The sequence below is a fragment of the Vanacampus margaritifer genome, chromosome 12 (genome assembly GCF_051991255.1).
Source record: "Vanacampus margaritifer isolate UIUO_Vmar chromosome 12, RoL_Vmar_1.0, whole genome shotgun sequence".
In the NCBI taxonomy this organism is placed as follows: domain Eukaryota; kingdom Metazoa; phylum Chordata; class Actinopteri; order Syngnathiformes; family Syngnathidae; genus Vanacampus; species Vanacampus margaritifer.
The window spans coordinates 10,856,885-10,881,708 of record NC_135443.1 but is presented as its reverse complement, the minus strand read 5'-3'; the positions used below and the strand labels follow the sequence as shown (position 1 = coordinate 10,881,708).

General features: G+C 37.8%; 2 protein-coding genes across 2 annotated transcripts; one reads left to right on the top strand and one right to left on the bottom strand.

The window, feature by feature from the left end:
• The first annotated feature begins 1,729 nt into the window (after positions 1–1,729).
• Positions 1,730–12,211, top strand: opn3 (opsin 3). Its single transcript, XM_077581442.1, has 4 exons — positions 1,730–2,109; positions 4,612–4,931; positions 9,669–9,920; positions 10,345–12,211. Exons 1-4 carry the CDS (start codon positions 1,791–1,793, stop codon positions 10,609–10,611), a joined length of 1,158 nt encoding a protein of 385 aa, XP_077437568.1. The 5' UTR covers positions 1,730–1,790; the 3' UTR covers positions 10,612–12,211.
• Positions 12,212–12,505: 294 nt separating this feature from the next.
• On the bottom strand, positions 12,506–24,056 carry kmo (kynurenine 3-monooxygenase). The gene is made up of 15 exons (XM_077581441.1): positions 23,922–24,056; positions 23,475–23,544; positions 23,276–23,373; positions 22,832–22,921; positions 22,155–22,203; positions 21,294–21,381; positions 18,469–18,634; positions 18,331–18,402; positions 16,691–16,812; positions 16,056–16,203; positions 15,056–15,113; positions 14,908–14,990; positions 13,428–13,529; positions 13,262–13,321; positions 12,506–12,841 (listed from the first exon to the last, which is right to left on the bottom strand). The coding sequence occupies exons 1-15, from the start codon at positions 23,982–23,984 to the stop codon at positions 12,656–12,658; spliced, it is 1,455 nt and encodes a 484-aa protein (XP_077437567.1). The 5' UTR covers positions 23,985–24,056; the 3' UTR covers positions 12,506–12,655.
• Between the last annotated feature and the right edge of the window lie 768 nt (positions 24,057–24,824).

Sequence of the window (24,824 nt, the reverse complement as noted above, 5' to 3'; positions counted from 1 at the left end):
AAATGTACAATAAAAAAAATCTAGATTTTCAACAAAAGTGGAAAAAAAAATATTAATAGAAATAGTTAAATTAATTTTTGACGTTTATAGCCGTCAATTGCAGTGAATGAGTTAAGGTGACAGTATTAGCGGTTATTAAAATCTTTTTGGTGGAAATACGCCTATTGCGGGTAGGCGCGGAACATATCACCCACGAAAAGTGAGGGAACAGTGCTGAAAGTTTAAATAAGATCATAAATGATTCAATAAATGAAACTAGTTAAAGTATTGAGAAAAATAACTCATTCAGCTGGCGAGGGCAAGGGCCAAGTATCAAAAGCCCTTAGGAACCACTAAATTCAGAAGCTCTACTTACTGTAGGTCAACACCAATCGGTTCCATTAAAAATGTTAATGAAACTCCAAATCTAATGTTTTTCATATTTTTAAGATCTTCAGAATTAATTTTGCCAAATAGAGTAATTGCTAATGCTAGTGAAGCACAGTAAATATTTGACAACTAAACAAATGAGAAAATAACAGGACCTCATAAAAAGTAGAGTAGATAGAATGGCTCTTAATTGTTTATTGGAAATGGTGTAGTTAGGATGACCAACCATGAGTTTGAAAGGAGGCGTGTCTTTTTAACCCTGGAGAACCCACGGGGTCAAATTTGGCACCTATAAATTCTGCTACTCAAATAACAAAGACCTTTTTTTTTTTTTACAAATTTAACTTCAAAAGTCCAGAGTGCCACTTCTGACCCCTGCATGGGGCCATCTAGTGGATGAATATTGCACTTACATGAGCCAGAGTGGTGGTGACAAGATGGCTAAAATGCAACAAATAAAACAAAAAAATTATATTGTTCAATGTAGCTGTGTATTTGATTGATTATTTTCTTAAATTCTAAATAGTTTACTGACAGTTTTTTGTTATTCAGATTTTTCGAAATGATACCCCTAAATCGGCAGCACGGTGGCTGACTGGTTAGCACGTCCGCCTCCCAGTGCAGAGGACGTGAGATCGAGTCCGGGCTTCGGCCTTCCTGGGTGGAGTTTGCATGTTCTCCCCGTGCTTGCGTGGGTTTTCACCGGGTACTCCGGTTTCCTCCCACATTCCAAAAACATGCATGGCAGGTTAATTGAACACTCCAAATTGTCCCTAGGTGTGAATGTGAGTGTGGTTGTTCGTCTCTGTGTGCCCTGCGATTGGCTGGCAACCAGTTCAGGGTGTACCCCGCCGACTGCCCGAAGCCAGCTGGGATAGGCTCCAGCACCCCCGCGACCCTAGTGAGGAAAAGTGGCCAAGAAAATGGATGGATGGATGGATGGATACCCCTAAATCCCAAAAGGGTCAAATTTCGCCCTAATCCTAAATTAGAGAATAAAGGGTTAAAATTGAAAAAAAACATATATTTTGGTGTTCAGTGAATTTATAGCAGTCATTTAATGTATAATTCATAATTTTCCAAAGAAGAAAAGGGTTCTTGGGTTCTCCAGGGTTAATACAACCGGCTTTATTGGATCTGCAAAAGTGTCCACATATAAACAATCTTGGGTGTATTTCCGTTTTTCTAAAAAATGACAGCTTTAAAAAGCATTTTCACTGTGATCGGACGTGCAATACCACTAAATGTGTGTCATGTGACAGTGGTACATTGACCCAGTTTGTGAGGAGGCGTGCCTTCTTGCGGGTTTTGTTTGAATGAGCAGCGCGGCGCTGGCTGTCATTGAGCGTCATGCGCCGGTCAGGACGCGCGCTCCACACCGAAGCCTCCACAATGCACGAAACCACGTTCTCATCCCCGCAATGAATCCTTACAATGAAACAAGAGACGAGAAAAGCGCCGAACATTACCTGTTTGCTTTCGGCACCTACAAACTTCTCGCCTTCGCCATCGGAACCATCGGAGTGTTTGGCTTCTGCAACAACGTTCTTGTTATTCTACTTTACTGCAAATTCAAGAGACTTCGGACGCCGACCAATTTGTTACTCGTCAACATAAGTTTGAGCGATTTGCTGGTTTCCGTCATCGGGATAAACTTTACGTTTGTTTCGTGCGTCAAAGGCGGGTGGATTTGGAGCCAAGCGACATGCGTGTGGGACGGCTTCAGTAACAGTTTATTCGGTAAGAGACAGATCAATCGATCAAATGTATTATTTTTCCAAAATCATTTTCTTCATAGTAGAGGTTGAAGCAATTGTATTTTTAATTAATAATTACTAAAAAATAATAATAATGACAATAATAACGATGCTGATTATGACGATTATTATGATTTATTTTTATTTTTTATTTTTCCTGAAGAGCTCAGTATTGTTCATTCGGTAATTTTACCGATTTGACATGTCATCATCATTGCTCTCTCTTATATATATATATATATATATATATATATATATATGTATTTTTTTTTTTTTATAATTTTTTTAACGATTATTATGATGATTATTATTATTATTTACGAAAACGATTTCCTGAACTATATTTCTTCTTTGGATTATTATTTCTAGAAATATTCTAGTCCAGTCATCTTTAAAAAAAAAAAAAAAAAGCATACAAACATAACTGCTGTATGATGCAAGTAGCATGTAATGAATAATCCATCCAAATGCACTAAATTAAAACCCTGGCTTTATGCTGTGTCCAGCAGTTCCGCACAATTGTCTTTTGTTTGATCAATAAATAAATTTAAAAAAGTCAGTTAATGGTGTGTCAAACTATTAATATGCTACTGTGTCTCAGAACTTGACACAAAATTTGTGTTGTGAATGGTGAGACTGAAAATGACCTTCCAGATCGTCTTAATAACTTATCATTAAAAGCATGGATGATTGGAGAAGGTTCCATCTTAAGATTTCTCGACTAGACACTGTTATAATAAGTTATTATGCAGGAAATATTCATTCTATTGCTTCACGCATGCATGGGAATGCTTTTGACACATTCACCTTGCCTCTAGTGTGACGGTGAAGTGTGAATGAACACACATGGGTAACCCTGACACATCCACCCAGACTCACTAAGAATTATAGTTCAAGAGGAGGACTGATGCGTGATGATACAACCCTTACCATGACTTATTTATTAGCAGAGTCATCATGCTACGCGCTGGTTGCTTCTTCTGTACTTTAATTGACATTTTCTATTATCTACTGATCAGAAGGAAGCTGCGGTCCACTTGGCTCTCATAATTGGAAAAACGGACGTGTGTGATTTGTATGACAAACACGGATACATCTGAAAGTGGAGCTATAATTTACATTTGCCATCGAATGAATGGTCTTCAATGGAGTGACATTGAAATGTCCTGTAGACTTGGCCCACATTCAGATGAGAGGACAAGTCTGTTTTTTTATGAATACGAGTTTTAATAAGAGATTAGAGAAGGTAAACACCCGTTTCCCAATTTCAGATGTTAACTACGTGACAATTTAAACCTAGTGCAAGACTTTTGCAAGATCAAATAGTTATTATTATTAATTTCATTATCCCTTGTTAAAAAATATATTTTTTCTCACAGTTCTACAATGTCACAAAATTGCTTACAACAGTAAAACTAATCACAACTGCGAGTCCCAAATTAATTGTACATAATGGAGTCTTCATGCAGTGTGTAAATCCTTGCTGGCAGATGTTTGCACTGGAAGAAAAAAAAGAAAGGAAAAAAAAAAGATTGCGTCATTCTGAGTCCTCCAGAGCGAGGGTGGGGGGGGAGTCCTTTGTTGACTAATATGCCATATCATCCTTGCACGTCATCCGAAGTATTACTCAGCGGAGGTCGTTGATTGACACAAAGGCAAGCTAGGGGACCTGCAGCAATAATGGCTGTCATGCTCTGGCAAAACTCGTCCTGAAATTTGATGTGAGGAGATGAACCCGGGCGACTCGCCGTGAAGCTTGTCTGTCCGTTTATTGACGTCAGTTCAGCGATTCATCCATTAACTCATTCACTGCCATTGACGGCTATAGACGTCAATAATTCATTTGAGCCATTTCCATTGACGGCTATAGACGTGAACAATTATTACTAAAACAATTTCCATTAGTTTCACATTTTTTCCCACTTTTTTTTAACAAGAGTATGAAGACCTAGAATTTTTTTTTTGTTTGTTTATTTGGAACATATAAAATTTGTGATTAATCGTGAGTTAACTAGTGAAGTCATGTGATTGATTACAATTAAAAATCTGAATTGCCTGATGCCCCTAATAAAAAAAAAAAGATTATTGAAAATTAGGGGCGTCAGACGATGATTTTTTTTTTATTGTAATTAATTCACGATTAATCAAAATATTTATATCTGTTCTAAATGTACAATAAAAAAAATTTAGGTTTTCATACTCTTGTTAACAAAAGTGGGAAAAAATTTGGAACTAATCGAAATAGTTCAAATAAATTTTTGACGTCTACAGTATAGCCGTCAATGGCAATGTATGAGTTAATGAGGAGATTAATGAATTATGACAGCCTTAACAAGGGTATTAGGGCATGTAATTGGAGAGATGTATAGATGATGATGATGGCACTCACTGAAAGTAGAAGCTGTTACAAAAGGAGATGTAGGTCTCAAATGTGCAAGGTTTCAATGATTTCCTAAATTCTGCTCTGTCTCGCTCCCATCGCCAGGCATCGTATCCATCATGACCCTGTCAGCGTTGGCTTACGAGCGCTACATCCGGGTGGTCCACGCCCAGGTGGTGGACTTTCCCTGGGCGTGGCGGGCCATTGCCCACATCTGGCTTTACTCCCTGGCTTGGACTGCGGCTCCTCTCCTGGGCTGGAACCGATACACGCTGGAGATCCATCAGCTGGGATGCTCCTTGGACTGGGCATCGAAGGACCCCAATGACGCTTCCTTCATTCTTCTCTTCCTCTTGGCTTGTTTCTTTGTACCTGTTGGCATCATGATCTACTGCTATGGAAACATTCTCTACGCAGTACAAATGGTGAGACATTCAAATAGGTTTGTTTTTTTAGAGATGGGCGAGTGCCAACATCAGGCATCAGTATCGGGCTGATACCAGGTATCTTATCGGTCCGATACTATGTCTTGATTGGAGTTATCGGTACTCGTGGTTGTGATCAATACTAGTATCAGCCTTTTTATGATCATTAACTCGAAATTAGAAATTAGAAGAATGGAAAATTGACAATCAATTTTAAGGGAAAAATGTTACCTTGTGATATATAGTTTTTCCTTAAATTGATCTATCATTGTTTTGGGGGGAAATGCTATGCATCAAAAGTACTAGTGGTATCGGTACTTGGTATCTGTAATATCTGAATCGTTGTGAATGGGAAGAACTCATTAAAACTTTTGTAAAGGCAACACAAAAATGAATTGTCTTTCTAAGGTGAAACGTAATTAGATGAAATGAGCATCATAAGGACACGATTACATTTCTTATGAGTGGTCTATATTATCGTTAACGTGCCATATTTTTATAAATGCTTACTTAAACATGTCCTACAAGGAGCTTTCACGACATTGCACTACGTACAAGGGATGGGTGAGTAGTACTGATACACGGTACCGGGCTTCATTTCAAGGTACCGGTACTCACAACGGAAGTCGATTGCATTCGATTTTAAGGGAAAATGTTATACTGGGATATATAAGTAAGTCTTTCTTTAAAATTATCTTTAATACATTATTTTAAGTATTAAAAGTACTAGTAGTATTGATACTTGGTATCGGTTAGCACTCGTACTGGTATCGTTCTAAAAAAAAAGTGTTTATCGGACATCCCTACTAATTACCGTACTGTGTAAAAGTGCTATTCATGAAAAGTATACTAGACCCGATTATGGAATTAGTGCCATACTTCCCTAATAATTGAAGAGGGTCTTCGGCCCAGATTTAGTCATAAATGTTTTCATTTATTTATTTCCTCAGTAGAACTTTCATCTGTGGATGTGTCTTTGTGAGTGATGTCGCAATTTCTGCTCGTGCCGGCATTGTCTGGGATGCCTCCTCTATTTCCACAACAATAGACCATTTGTCTGTGGTTGAAGTCAATGTGTATTGAATGATGTCTGGTGAACTCCTAGTGGGCTGGGGGCTGGGGGTTGGGGGCTTGGGTGTTTTGTGGTACCGCCCTTCAAGGTAGTATAAGAATGTTGTGAGTCCGCTGTAACTTCGCACTAGTGAGAGGCTGCCACAATTGTCTGGGAACTCACTTGTGCCCGGAATATTCTGTAGAAATAAAAGCTTCGAAGTGACTGTTCATCGATCTCCAGCCTGCATTCGGATAACCAACATTCTCACTACCCAAAAGAAAACGAACACGCGGAAGAAAAGATTCTTTTCTTCAACATAATCTTGTGCTGCCTATAGAGCACACGCATTGCAAACTTTACATTTAATGAAAAGGAGCTGCGCCCTTCACTGCTGCCTTTCGTTTTCAGCTCTATTATCATCATAAGAGCTTCTGGGTTTATTTCGTCTGTCGCCTGGTAATAAAAGGGACAAAGGCGTGGGCTGTGATGATAACAACTGAATACAGTACTTGTGTTAAACTCGATAACTTGGCAGATTTCTGATAGACTTCTCTGTTGTGTGGGTATCGAGCCAATCTGTGAATTCTGTCGGCTTGCGCAGCGCAAGCATGGAAGTGGTGAAACATTGATCACCTGCAGCATAATGTAGGTGTAGGCTACTAACTACCACAAGATTTTGTGAGAGCTCCAACACCTCCCAGCCTGTCTGTTAAATCCCCCGATGCGCTAAGATGCATGAGTGCATATCATTACACATCACAGAAATTGGGAGAAGCGTAGGAACATCTTCAAAAGCAAGTGCAAGACTGTATTCTGAATCCAGAGTATTTTTGGTCTCACTGCAGATGGAAAAGATTTCAGTATCAACACGCTGAGACAGAGCATTCATTAAAAAAATAAATATAATTCAAAAAAAAAAGAAGAAATCCAGCTTTTAGACATGGTGCTTTATTTATTTATTTATTTTATTCCACCCTCAAAAACAGAACTTCAAGTTGTAGCATTTGTACAAGAATGGCATTGACATTATTATATATAAATATTATTGGTAATTTCATCAGCCCTTCAATAAAATATGTATTTATGTAATAATAAAATATAATATGTATGTGCAAAAACAAATTTCCTTTAGAGAGAAGTGTTTTAATTCTTGATCAAATATAATTATATCTTTAATGGGGACTTATTCAACTAAGCTAATTTGTTTTTGTGATATATATATATATATAGTCAATTTCAATGTAACATTTATTTTTGTTTACTTTGACTCAAAAAGGAAGACAATGCCTGGGAATTAAATGTTAAAATTAAGGAGGCAAAAGAAAAATGATTTTCTCATAATAACCAATTATGGTATTTATTACAATACCTGGTACTGGTACAGATTTATTTACAAGGGACTCATAGGGTTACTCCCTCCAAAGTCTGATGGACCTTACGCTCTCCGTTCTCTGGACATTGAAGGCGTATACTTAAAAATCCATACTTTTGCGTGTCCAATAAATCAAATGATGAGATAAGACATGAACAGAGTCCCTGCGCAAGGATGATTTATTTCAGAGAATTCTCCGGTCACGGCAACAATTTACATCACGTAAAAGGTGGAATTAAAGAGTGCCCGTGTGCCCATGTGCCCCCTCCTTTGGGAAAGGGGGCATTTTATAGTATCGAGTTTTGGAAGTAAAACGCCCCTTCTCCTCCTACTAAGAATGAGTAGAACAGATTGGTTCTTACACAATATGTTACATAATATTATTTTCGTACACAGACTGCAGCTGTATTCATCTCTAGACAAAATATACTTTCAGGGCACCTCTCGTACTTCTTCCCATAACAAAATCTCACAAACAAGTTGAACTCGACAGCTCCTAATGTAGTATAGTTGTAGGAGTGCGCGCTCTCTCTCTCGAACAGAATGTGTTTTCGCACAGAACACTGAGAAGGAACTTCTAGACCAAACAATGTGTACCATCTTAGGTTAAGGTCAAATTATACTGAGTTCAACACTATTTTACCTACTTCACATCTATAAAACATTTCAACATGGTTAATATATGAAATAAAGAATTAAAAATGTTAATAATGTCTAACAACATCTACTTACTTGACTGCCCCTACTGTCAGGACAGAGAAAGGAAAGATGGCTTTTCAGTATAGAGCACCAACAGAATGGAATTCTTTACAAAAGACAATTCAACTTCCAGATCTCATAACTTAGTCTCAGTTTGATGCCATTTTAAAGGAGCTGGAAATGAAGTCATTAACCTGTTGCTGTTTTTAATTTACTGTTTTAACTGTACGTAATGTTGTGTTGTGTTGTGTTGCGCCAGGACTCTCTTAAAAAAAGAGATCTGCGGATCTCAATGAGATTTTCACGGTTAAATGACGTTGTTGTTTTTTTTTTAAATGTTATATTCTACTTTTGGAGACTCATCAACCCATATGAGTGGGAGGTTCTTATGGTATGACGAAAGGACTTGGGGGTACACAAGACAAAAAAAAAAAAAACTGGGAGCCACTGCTTTAGAGCAGAGGTCCCCAACCCTGGTCCTCAGGGACCGGTATCCAGCCTGTTTTCCATGTCTCCCACAGCCAACACAGGTGGAGATCGTTATCAGCCTTCTCCAGAGATTGCTGATTAGCTGATGATATGAATCACCTGTGTTGGCTGTGGGAGGCATGGAAAACAGGCTGGATACCGGTCCCTGAGGACCAGGGTTGGGGACCTCTGCTGTAGAGGACTACAGTAATCCCCAAATTTATCGTAGTATAGTTGTTACTCTTTTTTTTTCCTCAATATTTTTGTGTTATCTCTATATGTGTTTAAACGTGTTTTTATTGTTTTTAAAGTGTGTTTAAAGCCCTTAAAATGAAATTTCAGTGTCAAAAATGCTATTAAAAAAAAGAAGCAAATTTCACTTATTGTTGGAGTGGTCTGGAACATAAACTTGTTTATATATATCTTATATTTATATATATAGTTATTTATATTTATTGAGTAACATGACAGTTGTCAAAAACTTGGGGGCAAAAAAAAAAAAACTTAACACATTGCCCATAGTGATGACAGTGTTTGAGGAGGAAATTTAAGTCCAAGTACTCCATTTTGGTTTGGTAGATGCCGCATGCAAAAATGCGCATGTAATCTGATTTTTGCTACACCTGTTTGCCAATGATGAACTCAAACATCTAAAACGTGTTCCACATACACAACATCAGCATTTCTCTGAAATATTGTTCATGTCTGAATCTGTGATAGTGTGCACTTCTCCTTTGCCGAGATACTCCATCCCACCTCACAGGTGTGCCTGATTTTCTGAGTCAGTACTGACCCCAGAACCCCACCCCCAATAAAACAAAACTGCACCTTTCAGATTGGCATTTTATTGTGGGCAGTCTAAGGCACACCTGTGCACTAATCATGGTGTCTAATCTGCATCTTGATATGACACACCTGTGAGGTGGGATGGATTATCTCAGCAAAGGATAAGTGCTCACTATCAAAGATTTAGACTGGTTTGTAAACAATATTTGAGAGAAATTGTGATATTGTGTATGTGGTAGAAGTTTTCGATATTTGAGTTCATCTCATAAATGGGATCATCATAGTTCACCCATAAGGAGAATTAGCCAATTCCACCCAGATATGAACTGACTCCTTCTTTTTGCTCCGTTTTCATTAGCTACGCTCCATCCAGGATCTTCAGACAGTCCAGATCATCAAGATCCTGAGATATGAGAAGAAGGTAGCTGCAATGTTTCTTCTCATGATCTCCTGCTTCCTGTTGTGCTGGACGCCCTACGCCGTCGTGTCGATGATGGTGGCGTTTGGCAGCAAGAGCATGGTCTCACCCACTGTGGCTATCATCCCCTCCTTCTTTGCCAAGTCCAGCACAGCCTACAACCCCCTCATCTATGTATTCATGAGCATCAAGGTTGGTAATCATCCACTTTTGCAAATTGTCTCTGCATGTGGGAGCACATTTGTATTCTGGAAAGAGAGTCCCCAAATGGTGAAGCATCATCCTAATTTAACACTTTGTTAGGCGTGTTTTGCATGAGATGCGTACTTCCTGATTATTTCCCCTTTCCAGCGACTTATGAATTAAAAGTAGAACGAATCAATGTCATTTCATCAAAGGGGGTATTTGTTCTGCACTTGTGAGTGAAGCAGAAAACAGAGCACACCAGATGTTTTAAGTAAACAGGCGCAATGGAATGTGGGTGGGAAATTGTCACTTTCATTTGTTATCCGAAGAGACACGTCTCTGGTGTGCCTGGCATACAAATGAGGGGGTGAATGTCATTGTCACATTTAAGCACCAGACTCTCATCTCTTCCCTCCTACTTGCCTGACAGTTCCGCCGCTGTTTGCTGCAGCTGCTGTGCTCAAGATTGTCTTGGCTGCAGCACAGCTTCAAAGAGCGGCCCCTGGCTCCGGTCGTGCGCCCCATCAGGCCTATCGTCGTTTCAGGTTCATGCGGCAGCAGGAAGAGACCCAAAAAGAGGGTGACCTTCAGCAACTCCTCCATCGTCTTCATCATCACCAGTGACGATTTCCGCCGCTTCGACATGACGTCCCCTGCAGAGTCCTCTGCTAATGTCATTCAAGTGAGGCCACTCTGATTCCCCCAAGATGAGACTTCTCATCCTGTGCAGCAGAATGTCTTAGGACTTGGCATACAATTCCAAGCCGAAACTAACATGACCTCAAGTCGGGCTTTTTCAGTAACCTTTACCAGAGGTGGTCCAAAAAGTAAAAACCTTGCAACATAATTTGGCTTTAGTCCCTTGTGCTAGCTAACTAGTTCCCTAGCAGCTAGCTACCACCTGGTGTTAAAGCTAGCTGGCACTTGGGGCTAAAGCAAAACTGTGGCAGAGTTTTTACTTTCCGGACCTGGATTTGGCATCTCTGACCTTCACAATGTGAAAGTTCAGCATATTCCCATATCACATACTACTGTACACCTGACAGGGATTAAAAATGAAAGTATAATATTATTTCTCTCCTCACATCTGGTAAATAGTTTATATGCTGTAAAAACATACATCTACATTTTCTTGCCATATCCGTGCTAACTGTAGATCGTTTTCAAGTAGTGAGTTAATTAAATTATGGTTGGTATCCAAAAGCAGTTGGTTATAAATAAAATTGCTTTCAGCCATTCAGTAGCCGACAAAAATAAGACAACACTGTCTGTATAACTGACACTTTGACAAAATGAAAAGTAGTCATTGTAAATCTTATATATTGATGTACATTTATTGTTCCCTGAAAATAAATCAAAATACAGCCATTAATAGCTAAACCCTTGGCAACAAAAGTGAGTACACCCCTAAGTGAAAATGCTCAGTGTCAATATTTTTTATGGCCGCCATTATTTTCCAGCAGCCTTAACTCTCTTCACTCTAAAAAGAGAATTGATAAACCAATTTAAGATTAAAAATGCAATTGTTGACCAACTTCTCCTCAAGTGGTGGTAACACACGATTGAATTGAATTAAGTCAGTCCAAAGTGAATATATTAAGTTTACGTCATCATGAGTTGATTAAACTTGATATATTCACCTGAATTAAGTTCATCCAAATTGACTCTAATCAAAAGTATTACGTTTATTGAACTCATAATCACTTAAACTTATGAATATATTCACTTTGGACTGACTTAATTCAATCGTGTTTTACCACTTGAAGCGATTTTTTTTAAAGTTAGTCAACAATTCAATTTGTAATCTTAAATTGGTTCAACAATTCTCTTTTTAGAGTGTTGGTCTCGGTGTTCACCAGAGTTTCACAGGTGGCCAATGGAATCTTCTTTGACTCTTCTATGATGACATCATGGAGCTGGCAGATATTCCAGACCTTACTTTCCTCAACCTTCATTTATCAAATTTTACACACCTGCTCATTATTCACACCTGAGACATTCTAACTAACAAGTCACATGACCAACAAGTCCCTCCTCATGACACTTGTGAGGAAAAATGACTAATTTGGACATTTGTACTTAGGGGTGTACTCACTTTTGTTGCCAGGGGTATTAATGGATTAATGGCTGTATTTTTAGCTATTTTAAGGGAACAATAAATTACTTTTCTTTGTATCAAAGTGTCATTTCTTCACTGTTGTCCCATGAAAAGATATAATTAATCATCTGCAGAAATGTGACAGGTGTACTCACTTTTGTGAGATACTGTACATGTTACATTGTGAAAATTGTTTGAATAAAGAGATACTATTTTTGACTACCTGACTCCCATGCTTTCTGTATTTTCACACAAAATGTCCCCCGTGTGAAGATGGCCGTCGCTGTTGAAAATGGTAGAATTATACAGTATGTATGAGGATTGCGAAATAGATGAGATCAGATTTGAATAAAAATGGGTGGATGGAAACTCCACTATTGAGTCAGTGCTCGAACAGAAGAGTGCTCTTATGTATAAATATTTGTATTTACCATTTACTTTTGTTTAACAATAATGACGGAATTTCAAATAATTGCAAACAAGTTGTACCATATAACATCCTACAACTTGCACTGTTGCGTTTTAATCAATGCCATTTGCACATAATGAACCACAGTAATGAATTCAATTGAGTATGATTTATGACATTTTGTCTCCTTGAACGAGATTTAATTCAATTAATTTAATCTCTGCGAGAGCGGTTCTAATTGCTGCAGTTAGATGTGAGAAACGTTGCCAAGTATTTAGGAGGTCCCAATGCTGCCAGCTTGTTCCACATTTTCTCCGTGGGGATGCTGAGCTTGTTGATGGGTTGGGGGTTTTTAATGAGCAGGACAGAAACTCCCAAAATTGCTCCTGTGGCAGCAAATAACAGGCTACGATTTATCACCTGTGAAAGAAATACAATATTTAAATTATTGGCAGGACAATATTTATATTTTGAATCCCACTCTGTCAGTTAAATGACAGTGTGATACTCGAAGCTTCAGGCTAAGCTTTGTGCCTAATTTTTGATTCCAATACACACACGTTCTTCCATAAGGGATGGAATAATACTGAATTTCCTGAAATAGTGCCAATGGGGAACACTACTGAAAACAAAAGCTTTGGCAGAGGGTGATGTTTGTTTTTCATGTTTACAGACATCTCCACAGTCAACACACAACACTGCACTGTATCGCAGTTTTGTGAATTCACTGGCGAGAAGAATGAATTCATGCAGCTGCACACCTGAGAGAGGCAACATCTTTTAGTGTAACCACACACTTAAAGGGTGCAAGTTGAGCATGTATGAAATGTAGGAACTTACTTTGTCCTGCCAGTGCCAGTGATTCACAGCTTCATGGTATCGTATTCTTGTGAATGTCACCTGATTGGGGGCGGATAAAAAATAAAGAATATTGATTATTTGCTTTTGAAATGACGGTTGAATAATTAAATGATTAAAGTGCCACCTGATACTATTTTGTACTTGCCATCGTGTAAAGTGGGATTATTGTCTTTGGCATGAGAAAGTGGAGGATGTTATCAACATTCTTCCGGAAACGGAACCATTTGGTGTTAACATGCGCTCGCATCTGCAAAAGAAACAGGCAGTGGGAAATTTAAATGAATTTACTGCACTCTAAAAAGAGAAGAGTTGAACCAATTTACATATTCAATTATTATGTCATTAAGTTTAATTAATTTAGTTCATTAAACTTAATATATTCATTTTAAGCAGAGGACGTGAGATCGAGTCCGGGCTTCGGCCTTCCTGGGTGGAGTTTGCATGTTCTCCCCGTGCTTGCGTGGGTTTTCACCGGGTACTCCGGTTTCCTCCCACATTCCAAAAACATGCATGGCAGGTTAATTGAACTCTCCAAATTGTCCCTAGGTGTGAATGTGAGTGTGGTTGTTCGTCTCTGTGTGCCCTGCGATTGGCTGGCAACCAGTTCAGGGTGTACCCTGCCTACTGCCCGAAGCCAGCTGGGATAGGCTCCAGCACCCCCGCGACCCTAGTGAGGAAAAGCGGTCAAGAAAATGGATGGATGGATGGATATTCATTTTAAATTAAATTAATTCAATTGTGCGTTAGAAGTTGAAGCAATTCAATTAAGTTGAGCAACAATTCACTTTTTAGAGTGTATAAGAAAATTTATTAAATCTACTGATAACAGAAGCTGAGACCTACGATTTATTTTATGACTGCATAAACTCGACTGTATGAAATATTATTTCCGTTTTGAAGTCTTATTGGAGTTGAGGCTCCTTTGTCGTGTGTTATGTGCGCATCATTTTCACAATGTTCAAGTCTGTTGCTATTTACGTTCCTCCTTTGAATATCACATTATTTCCACTCTGTCTATAAGATATGCATTGCATAAATTAGCATACAGAGTCATTAGATTCATTACAATTAATCAGATCTACTTTGGCAACATCTGCTGTTTCCTCAGATGACAACAGTTTATTATATATAACGTATGTAATATATGAAGTTACTTTGGATTCAATCTTTATAGTGGCTACTGTTTTCTATTTTGATACATACTGGAGTTGCACTCAAAGCGATGATCAAACATTTGTTTGTTGGCCTTCCTTAAAGCTTGAAAGTGCAATAAGCACAAGACAATGAGACTTGGATATGAAACACTCAAATTGTAATTATTCTTCATGGCTTAATGAGTTCAGTTTTCATTTTAAGAAACCAGGTGGGGCTATTTTGTATTTCAATGCAACACACTGAGGTGTTGATTGCTATAATATTAAATAGCGCCAGCGGGGATATGCTCCACAGGCTGCCAGAGATCTTTCGCTGTAAAAGTATTGTGAATAAATGTCTCAATATTCTCCCACCCGAGTCCACCCAGTCACGACCGCTGTTCACCATGTTTTACCATCTCTTTAGTTGCTTCTCAGTTGCATTCATCAAGTATGAGCTCATGGTGAACTCGTGAAATTAACATATCTTACTTCAACGTAGTTGTACATAGCCAGGTCTGCGATTGCATGGTTATCCGGAACCCGCACTCTGGTATACTCGGGCAGTACAGCACCTAAAATAGTAAAACTCTTGTTTGGAAGTGGTCACATGTCATTTGTCCATATCACACGCACTTACTGAAATCTTCATTGAACTGCTCCATTATTTCATCAAAGACAATGCAATCCTCAAACCCCTACAAAACATAAATGGATGAACAAATCGATATTTCTATTTGTTTATTAAAGTGAAATTCAACCTTATTGACAATAATATGTTATATGTGACTTAACTTGTCTAAACATAACATTCTGATCAATATTACATTTGTGGAATGAGTTATGAAGCTAAATCCAGCCATTTTTATCCATCTCAGGGGGCGGCCATTTTGCCACTTGCTGTCGACTGAAGATGACATCACTGTTGCGCCGGGCTCAGGCAACGGCCAATCACAGCTCAACTGTTTTCTGAAGCTGAGCTGTGATTTGTTGCAACCTCAGACCCGAGCAACTGTGATGTCATCTTCAGTCGACAGCAAGTGGCAAAATGGCTGCCACCTGAGATGGATAAAAATGGCAACATTTTGCTGCTTGGCTCATATTTTACTAACGCAATATTAACTAATTTACTGCCATTGACGGCTATAGTCGTCAAAAATTTATTTGAAATATTTCTATTAGTTTAATATTTGATTCCACTTTTGTTAACAAGAGTATGAAAACCTAGATTTTTTTTTTATTGTACATTTAGAACAGATATAACATTTTTGATTAATCGTGAGTTAACTAGTGAAGTCATGCGATTCAATTACGATTACAAATTTTAATTTTAATCGCGTCAGGCGAATAATTTTTTTTACTGTAATTAATTGCATGACATAACAAATTTTATATCTGTTCTAAATGTATAACATTTTTTTTTCTAGGTTTTCATACTCTTGTTAAGAAAAGTGGGAAAAAATGTTAAACTAATAGAAATAGTTCAAATGAATTTTTGACGTCAATAGCCGTCAATGGCAGTGAATGAGTTAACCAGAATGTCATATTTAGACCAGCGGGGCTGCATAGAACATATTATTGTAAAAAAAAAAAAAAAAAGTGGGTTGACTTGGTCCTTTAATTCCCTTGATGTTACTTACAGCATTCATTCCCTGCCCGTAGAAGGGCACCACTGCATGTGCCGCGTCGCCCATGAGGACACATTTGTCTCCAATGTGATATGGGGAGCACTTGACGGACACCATGGCCTGGGCAGGCAATCGAAAATAATCTATTTTCAGAGCTTCCCTGGGAGATATAAATGCGGGAGAAATATTATTGGACTCGTTTTGTTTCTTTGGAAAGCTACATTCTTGTAAACAGAGCACACATACTGCCGACATCCAATATGAGTAAGCTAACGCAACTGTTTGTGGAGCTAAAGAGCCAGAAAGAGGAACAAAATCGCAGATTCAATTGTTTGCTCCAAGTGAAGTCAGCGCTGAGAGAAAAAGCCTGCAGCGCTGGTAGAGCTCAATGCTACGTGCGCTCTCTCTGTAGTCAGCCACAACACACACTTCACCTTCAATTAAAAGTGGGTGGCTCACAGACATGTAAGAGTCAGACTTCAATTTTACACTTCACAGACTGTGCTTGTCTGGATGGAGTTGATGAGATGGAAATATTCTGAAGATGGCGTGGCGTGGTTGGATAGGAAATTAACAGCAAAGGAGGATAAATGGGGAAGTCAGGGAGGGAAGAAAGCGAGAGAGGTGGAGGTGAGGAAGTGGCTTACACTCCTATCAATGGTATGGCGTCAGGAAAGTATTTTTGGAAAAACGTAATGACTTCATCTCCTTTGGTGATCTTCTCAAACTCTTCAAAGGGCATGAAGAGAGTGCAGGTGAAAGTCTTGTCCTATAAAGAATAAAAGAGATTCACATGGATTTCACATCTTTTCATTCAGGGAGATGAATCTCTGTACTGACGGAACACTAGACTCTCTTTTATTCAGTATGGCTGCGTTTCGAAATGTCAAAAATCACGGAAAAATAACGCCACAAGAGGCCATTGATATTTCGAAAGTAAACAATACAGATTAATTAGGGATGGGCGAGTACCGATACCCGGCCTTATTTCAAGGTATCGATACTTGTGATGGCAGCCGATGCTTATGGCCGTTTTACGATCAGGAACTAGAAATTAGAAGAATAGAAAATTGTCTTTAATTGTATGCAATTTTAAAGAAAAAAAACTAAATTGGGATATATAAGTCTTGCTTGAAAGCTATGTCACTGATTTTTAGGGGGATTTTTTTATGAATCAAAAGTACTAGTGGTATCAGTACTTGGTATCGGTATCAGCTACTACTCAAGAGTTGAGTACTTGTACTGGTATCTGTCTGAAAATAGGTGGTATCGAACATCCCTAAGATAAATAATACAAATATTAGGTAGGGCTGGGTTCGAAAAAATCTAATAATCAAGTAGTCCACCTAATAGATGGGATGAAAAATGCTGACACAACTGCAATCTTAAAAGACATATACATTCTGAAAATATTTTCACTTCACTTTGTTCAGAAAAAGAGAGTTACTTGCTTTTAGGTGTTTGTTCACTTTTGAATGATGGTGTTGGCATTACCTCCCTCTCCAATGTGGCTCCAATGAGTATTATTACGAAACAGGAGAACTTTTATATATCTGACTACTACTACTATTAACACTCAAGTTCATCTTCTGTCCTTTATTTTAGGGGAAGTCATTTGCATAAATTCACACCACATCTCATGTAGTTGCTTTTAAGGTTCAATACATGGCTTTGATCCATGCGTCGGCATCTGGCAAATGAATTAGTCATCTTGAATATGATAATCAATGGCTGCACTTATCATAGCATTGTTACAAAGTTCTCCCTGGAAGGACTCATTTTCACTGTCTCTCTCTAACCACAGCAGCAACTATGCACCTTTTTTTTTATATGTTTTTTTCTTATTCCAAAGACATTCGAGGTGCTAAGGACAGTGAGTGACAGCTGATGCACTTTCAAGCCTGCTGCTTTAACCTTGTCTTCCTTGAGACAAGGCGCAGTTGCTGACTCAGCCATGCTGAAAAATCATTTTGGGTTTAAGGACAGGAGAGACAGAGAAAGGTTTTCATAGAAAAAAAAGAACACTTATGACATGAAGCATAACACTGTAGTGTAAAAAGTAGGTTAAACCACAATGTGCCAAGACATTTTGCAGTGTAATATTCCCTATTATTAAGTCTATAATGGTAAATAACGCTAAAACCACCAAAGGCATCAGTGAGGGTAAATCACTTGAAAGTTACTGAACTGATTATGCTGATTATGCCAAGTGTATGCAAATAATGTCAGGCAATGACATTTTAAATCATACATCCACACCGAGGGAAAAAACATAAATCCCACTTACCAAGTTGGGAAGTGCAATCATCATGAACGTGTTCCGGGGCCAAATGTGGAGAAAATTGGGCTTCATGACAAACTGAGGATGGAAAAACATTTGTGTCTACAAATGTGATTATTGCACTCGTCTCGAAGCAGAACTGACCTCTCCATTGACGGGCGGCATGGTGAGCTCCATGTAGCCGTGAGGGATATAAGTCTGACTGTAGTTAAAGCGGCTTTGACGAAGGAATTGCTTGCGAACCGCTGAAAAGGCACCATCACAACCCACAATGAGGTCTGCTTCGATCTGCTTTCTGGATCCGTCCGGGCTGAAGAGCACAAGGAAACATGGAAGGCAAAATGGGTTCTCAACATTTCTAAAATTACTGTGTAAAAAATTTAAAAATTTAAAAATTTAAAAATTTAAAAATTTAAAAATTTTAAATTTTAACATTTAAAAAAAATGAAATGTAAAAAATTAAAATAAAAAAATTAAATATTGGAAAAAATAAAAAAATAAAATAAATAAAAATAAACTAATAATAATAATAATAATTTGTTTCTAAATAAAGAGGATGAAGGTTAAGCATATCAAAGTTGCCTTTGCTCTTCAACAATAAAACCAATTACAGTATATAATGCATTGATCTTATGGTTGTATGTGTTCAGTCATTAAAGCCAAACGTATCATATTAAATACAAGAAATTTTGAGTCCTCTCTTCCATGAGTATAATATTTTCTTCCCCCATTAAAACCCTGACGTACTGTATATGATCTGACACGTGCATTTCTCGGATGATCCTTTAGAGGGCAGTATCATCCAGCTGATGGCTTTTCCAGCGACCAAAATCGGTCCAATTGAGAAAGGAGAGACACCTATACTTATTAATAGTGGGAAATGTTCTTTCAGATTTTTTTTTTTTTCATGTTTACATCAACATGAAAAATCAGGTCATACAAAGTCCTCAATTTAGTTTCTGTGAAGTCAAATGTTTTAGATGTAACATGCATGGCAGGTTAATTGAACTCTCCAAATTGTCCCTAGGTGTGAATGTGAGTGTGGTTGTTCGTCTCTGTGTGCCCTGCGATTGGCTGGCAACCAGTTCAGGGTGTACCCCGCCTACTGCCCGAAGCCAGCTGGGATAGGCTCCAGCACCCCCGCGACCCTAGTGAGGAAAAGCGGCCAAGAAAATGGATGGATGGATGGATATCTGGACATGTTTTTTGCTTTTCTTTTTTTCAGTTTAAGCGGGGTTATAGTTTTTACAGTGTAAGGCATCTCTCTTGTATATCCAAAAAGAAATCATATCTTGTTTCCTCTACTTCCATGATCTATTATCATATCCTATTATCCCATTATGGTGGGAAAGAGGCTCTTGTATGTGTAATTATACAAACTGGAGGCAACAAATTTGCCATTATTGGTAAGGATGCAAAAGTGAGCAAAAATGAGCAAAAGTGTGGTCTGTGTCCTAGATGTGTGAGGTGAATGGTTTTATAGTGCACAGTGCACTTTACACACTCGCCTCAATGTAGAACCTGATGCAAATGCATTTGCGCTCGTGACTCATTCAGCTGAGTAGATTATTGGCCACCAGACATTAAATTAACAAATGAAATAAATCAGCACTCTACAGGATGTAAAAGGATGAATTAAATATGAAAAACTGTTTGATTCAATTAGATGTGTTGCCCTCGGTGTGCTGTGTTCCCTGCAATTCCCTTAAGTAAAATGACCTTGTTTGACTGGTAATTAGGTTGTAAATGGTATGTTGCTTTTATCTCTAAAACAAGCAATTGGAAGGCTAATAAAAGTCACACGCTTCAAATACCGCTGAATAATCGCATACTCTAGACACAGACAGCAAACATGTTCAAGGCCCATAAGTACTTGTATGCACTTACACACATGATCAATAAAAACAGTTAAAACAAAGAATTCAACAACACAGCAACACACTCTCCTATATTAGCCTCAATACTTGCTGCATTTGTTTATGCGCTAGCAGGATAGTGGCAGCAGGCGAAGGATTTTCATTGGAGAGCGGTGACATTTTTTTTGCATTCATCAGTTAGCATGCCATCGAATTTCACATCTCTTTTTGATTGATAGGACACAATGAGTCACATATGCAACACAATACAGATCCCTAAGCACCAGGAAAGGAATACTTTTTACAACAATCATGAAATTACACTACACTACTAGCCATTAATGCTGACTTCCTCATGTTGATTTAAAAAAAAAACATGTTTCATTTTTTACTTTGTAGGTTAAATTGTTTTAAATATTGTGGATTACTGTATATTTATTTTTTATCGATTCTATGAATTTTTATTTTTCAGTATCGTATAGTTAAATTAGCCGTCAAAAAATGTTTATAGTTCAAATAGGGATTTAATATTTATTTAAATTTCAGGCAAATTGATGCACTTTACATCTTTTGTTACAGACTAAAAAACAGTGTTATTTATATTTCTTTCTTTTTTTTCGTTTTCTTTCGTGTTAATAAAGATACGATGCTAGGCAAAGATGCACTTATAATAATGTTCTAGACAAAGTCCCGGTGGAAAAATGGGGGCGGGGCACGAAATGTTTTTCTTCTTCCTGTACCCACATGTGTTCAGTGATATAGGCTATGTTCACGCTGCAGTTCTTAATGCTCAATTCCGATTTATTTGGGTAAAATCCGATTTTTTTTGAGTAAGCGTTCACATTACCTATTAAATGCGACCTGATTCTGGTCTGCGGACGTAATGCGTCCCCAAAGTGACCACAACGTCACTCACAACGCTGTGTTTCCGGAAGTGAATACAGCATGTCAGGGCCACGGACTTTTATAAGTCTGTTGTCGGGGCTCATATTTTCCCCCATCTCATATCTACAGAGGAGTGATGCGGGAGGAGGTAGAAATAATATTGTGTTAAAATGAGGCGAGACTGTTCGAGCGCCTCATCTCACGGATGAAGTAACCATAAAGATTTACCTGATAAAGGTCATTAGCCCCGATTCAGCACTCCAGTCCTGTAGTTTGTGGTCAAAGTTCAACTTGTTGTTTGCGTATGTCTCAGCCTCTGTTGGGGGTAAAATTTTCTTTAAAAAAAATAACAAAATAATAATTTGCATAGCATAACAGAACCAGTTGCACGTGACTATTATTTCCGTCCAACTATGGAAACTTTTTCAATGCAAAGAAGAAGAAAAAATAATTTCCCCCACACTGATTCATTTTAAGATTGTAAAAAAAACATCACACAGAAGCTTATTTCTAGTGTATCTAATGGCTTAGAAATGGCTTTATGCCTGTTTTTGTTGCAGGAGTCTGATTTGTCCTGATAAGATCAAGTTTAATTAAAAAACAGCCCCATGCTGCCACACATTATTCTCGCAGTGGAAACTGAGCCACAACATTAATAACATGAATCTTTACTGATTAAAAAAAAATAATAATAAAAATAAATAAATAACATACACTTTAAAATTGAATTCAAAGAGCCATAAAATTAAGCGTTGAGTGCACTCAGGGATTTTGCTGTCACAGCTTGCATTGTAAACTTGCTAATATATACCTGTATATATTGGTAAACTATTTATCAATAAGTATTAGCAAACTAGCAAAACGAGCTAACCGCTGAAAAAGAGGTCATACCAAACCAAATCTCCTAAATGAAAAGGCTTCAATATTTTTAGGCACGATTCTGTACATTTTGTTGTATAGGTATGAATTGTTTTTCTGTAAAATATAGTATATTGAGCGGCACAGTGGACGACTGGCATCTTCGTCTCACATGAATGTTTGTCTACACTATACAGTATGTTCCCTGCGAAAGCTAGATAATGGTCTTACCTGTTAGCAGCTCTTTGTTCAGATTGGCTCGGTCTACTGACAGGATGTACTGAAGTGAAAACAATGTCTCATTATTGTGCAATTCTGCAGTTACAGCTCCACAAATAGACAGTATACTGTTCACTGAAAATGGAAAACCAGAAGCCTCCGGCCTTCACATGTTAAGGATCATTTCAATTTCTGTGCCCTCTGCAACATACGATACAAACGATCCTTTTTCGACCGATAAATGTTATTTAATTATTTTTCAATTATGAAAAATAATAATAATGTAACTTTGACAAGTCAGCTTTGTATGTGCATGTATGCAGTCATTTGGTTTTGTTGTGTCAATGTTTACCAATTATACATGCTTATCTTGGTACATTACGTGTCCAGTTGATTGAAAAGCAAAAATACATATTTAATCTTCAAACCGCCACAGTGCATAAGTTATAATAATGAACAATGGATACCAGCAAATGGTGTTTGTGTGATAACCCAGCAGTACATATTTGATTAATTTAATACACAAATCCATATGCTAACATCAACATAATCAAGTTGTGAATATAATAAATCATCGTTGTCTATGAAGCGGACCGCAAGATACAGTAATTTGAAAGAATAATTATTTGCCTTAATGCCCGGATCTTGTTGGGAAAAGTGTAGACAGAGACACTCATGTGAAGGCTCACCTGGCCCTTTTTGCCATACGGAATTGGAGACTGCACACCATTTAGTGAATGAATCATTCTTGCATGCATGGGGATTCCCTGGGAGATGATCTAAAAGACCAAGCAACAAATTAGAGTAGAACGTCACTACAAATTGTACTCACCATATCACTATACTATACATTTTTCTACACAATAATGAAGTAGCAAATACTGATGGGGATTTCGCTAGACTTCCTTGCTTGATGGACTATAGGGTTTTCCCATTCTTCCATACAACATGCATCTTAGCACAATAAACTTTCCATATAAGTATGAATAGTTGGTTGTCTACATGTATAGTTAGTTAGTAACATTCATTTACGGTACCCATACAAATTCTAATTTGTATAGCTGCTACCATGCCAATGTCCCTGCATGTGAGTTCTAGATGTCCTGTTACAGGAATCAATTATGTCAACAAACCTTCTCCTCTATTCCGACATGCTTGAGTGACTGGCGGCCCCTGTGAGATAAAGACAGGTTGATACTTCTCCCCTTCACGATTTTTGCTTGCCGGATATCTGGCCAGGAGGTTAGAAATGAATTTATGATCACAAATTTGTCACATTGTCGGATAAAGTTTTGATCTATGTGTCAAGGGAGATTTGAACATCTATCATACCATCCCGAGATTCAAACAAATGCACATCAAAACCTCTTTTGGCAAAGAAGCAGGCATTGAGCGCACCAACCTAGAAACAAAAGATGGATGCGTCATTGCCAAAAAAACAACAACATGAACAATATTGAATTTTATACATATTATACAACTCTTATGTGCTTATTCAGCTCTCATTATACATTTGCGTCTCACACCAATAATGTTCCTGGCCTTGTTTTAATTTACTTTTATTTCATTGCAAACACATAAGATGAACAGTTGTCATTGCATAAGTTAATTACACTTAATCAGATTCTCCTACTACAGCAATTTTACTTAAAGTGGGTGCTTTTGACCTACAATGCACCAAGTGAGTTAAAGCACTTATGTGACTTTTAAAGGTTGCTCTGGTAATGTCAGTATGAAGCTCAAGAAAAACAATGAGTATTGACATCCACTTCGTCTTACCAGTCCACCTCCCACTACTGCCACAACTTTTTTCTTCTTCGAGCTGTCAGTTGATTTCTCCATTCCTGCTCAAGGTGGTCTCTCACTCAGTCAGGAGGTTTTGTACACTGGCTGTTCGCTTCAGAGTGACAGAGGTCGGCATGAGGTAAATTTTTAAAAGAGGAGGAGCAAAGTAAATGACATTAATATGAGTCTTTTCAATGTAAACACACAAGTTAACTTTGTTTGTCCTACACTATTTTGCTCTTTGTACTTTAACCTATCGGTAATTGGTATTTTGGGGGTTGGTGCCAAAGGGGAATGTGAGCATTTGATAAGAAGCCAAAAACAAGTGTAGTTTGTGGGTTTAAAAAATAAGACTACATGTGTACTGTACCTGTATACTATCATAATTATTATCTGGATTGGTTTCAGTAAAACAGTTTACAATTTGTTCAAGGGTGCCTCAGAGCAAGTATAGTTTCATTGAGGAAAAACTGATCTTGGCCTGTGCGAGTAAAGAAATGTGTCTCCATCTAGTGGTTGCGTGTGTTGACATCACGTAAGATAACTGTTCTTAATCCCTATAAAGACGTGCAGATCTTCAAATAAGCGTGTACTGTAAACTATTTTTATTTTATTGCGACAATTATATACTGTAGTTATTTTTTTTTCATGGGGGGGGGAGGTTAAACATAAGAGATGCAATGCAGCATCATTATGAATAGATAAGCCTATACAGTAATTATTTTATTATGTTTCTTTTGTCGACTTTGTTTTTTACACCGTGGTTTGGAGGGATTGGGAATATTTATATTAAGATTTGCTAATTGTGCAAACCTCTTAGAAAAATGTAAAAGACAACAAAAAACACGTTAAAAATATAGTGTTGTGCGCACCCTGCCTATTTAGATTCTGCTCTTT

Excerpts from the sequence above, each read along its gene's own strand:
- kmo (XM_077581441.1), bottom strand. The coding sequence starts at position 23,984 with ATGGAGAAATCAACTGACAGCTCGAAGAAGAAAAAAGTTGTGGCAGTA. Across the intron at positions 18,635-21,293 it reads GGGCTAATGACCTTTATCAG|CCCGGACGGATCCAGAAAGC; the intron begins GTAAATCTTTAT and ends TGTGCTCTTCAG. Across the intron at positions 15,114-16,055 it reads ACGGGCAGGGAATGAATGCT|GGGTTTGAGGATTGCATTGT; the intron begins GTAAGTAACATC and ends TATGTTTTGTAG.
- opn3 (XM_077581442.1), top strand. The coding sequence starts at position 1,791 with ATGAATCCTTACAATGAAACAAGAGACGAGAAAAGCGCCGAACATTAC. Across the intron at positions 2,110-4,611 it reads CTTCAGTAACAGTTTATTCG|GCATCGTATCCATCATGACC; the intron begins GTAAGAGACAGA and ends TCCCATCGCCAG. Across the intron at positions 9,921-10,344 it reads ATGTATTCATGAGCATCAAG|TTCCGCCGCTGTTTGCTGCA; the intron begins GTTGGTAATCAT and ends CTTGCCTGACAG.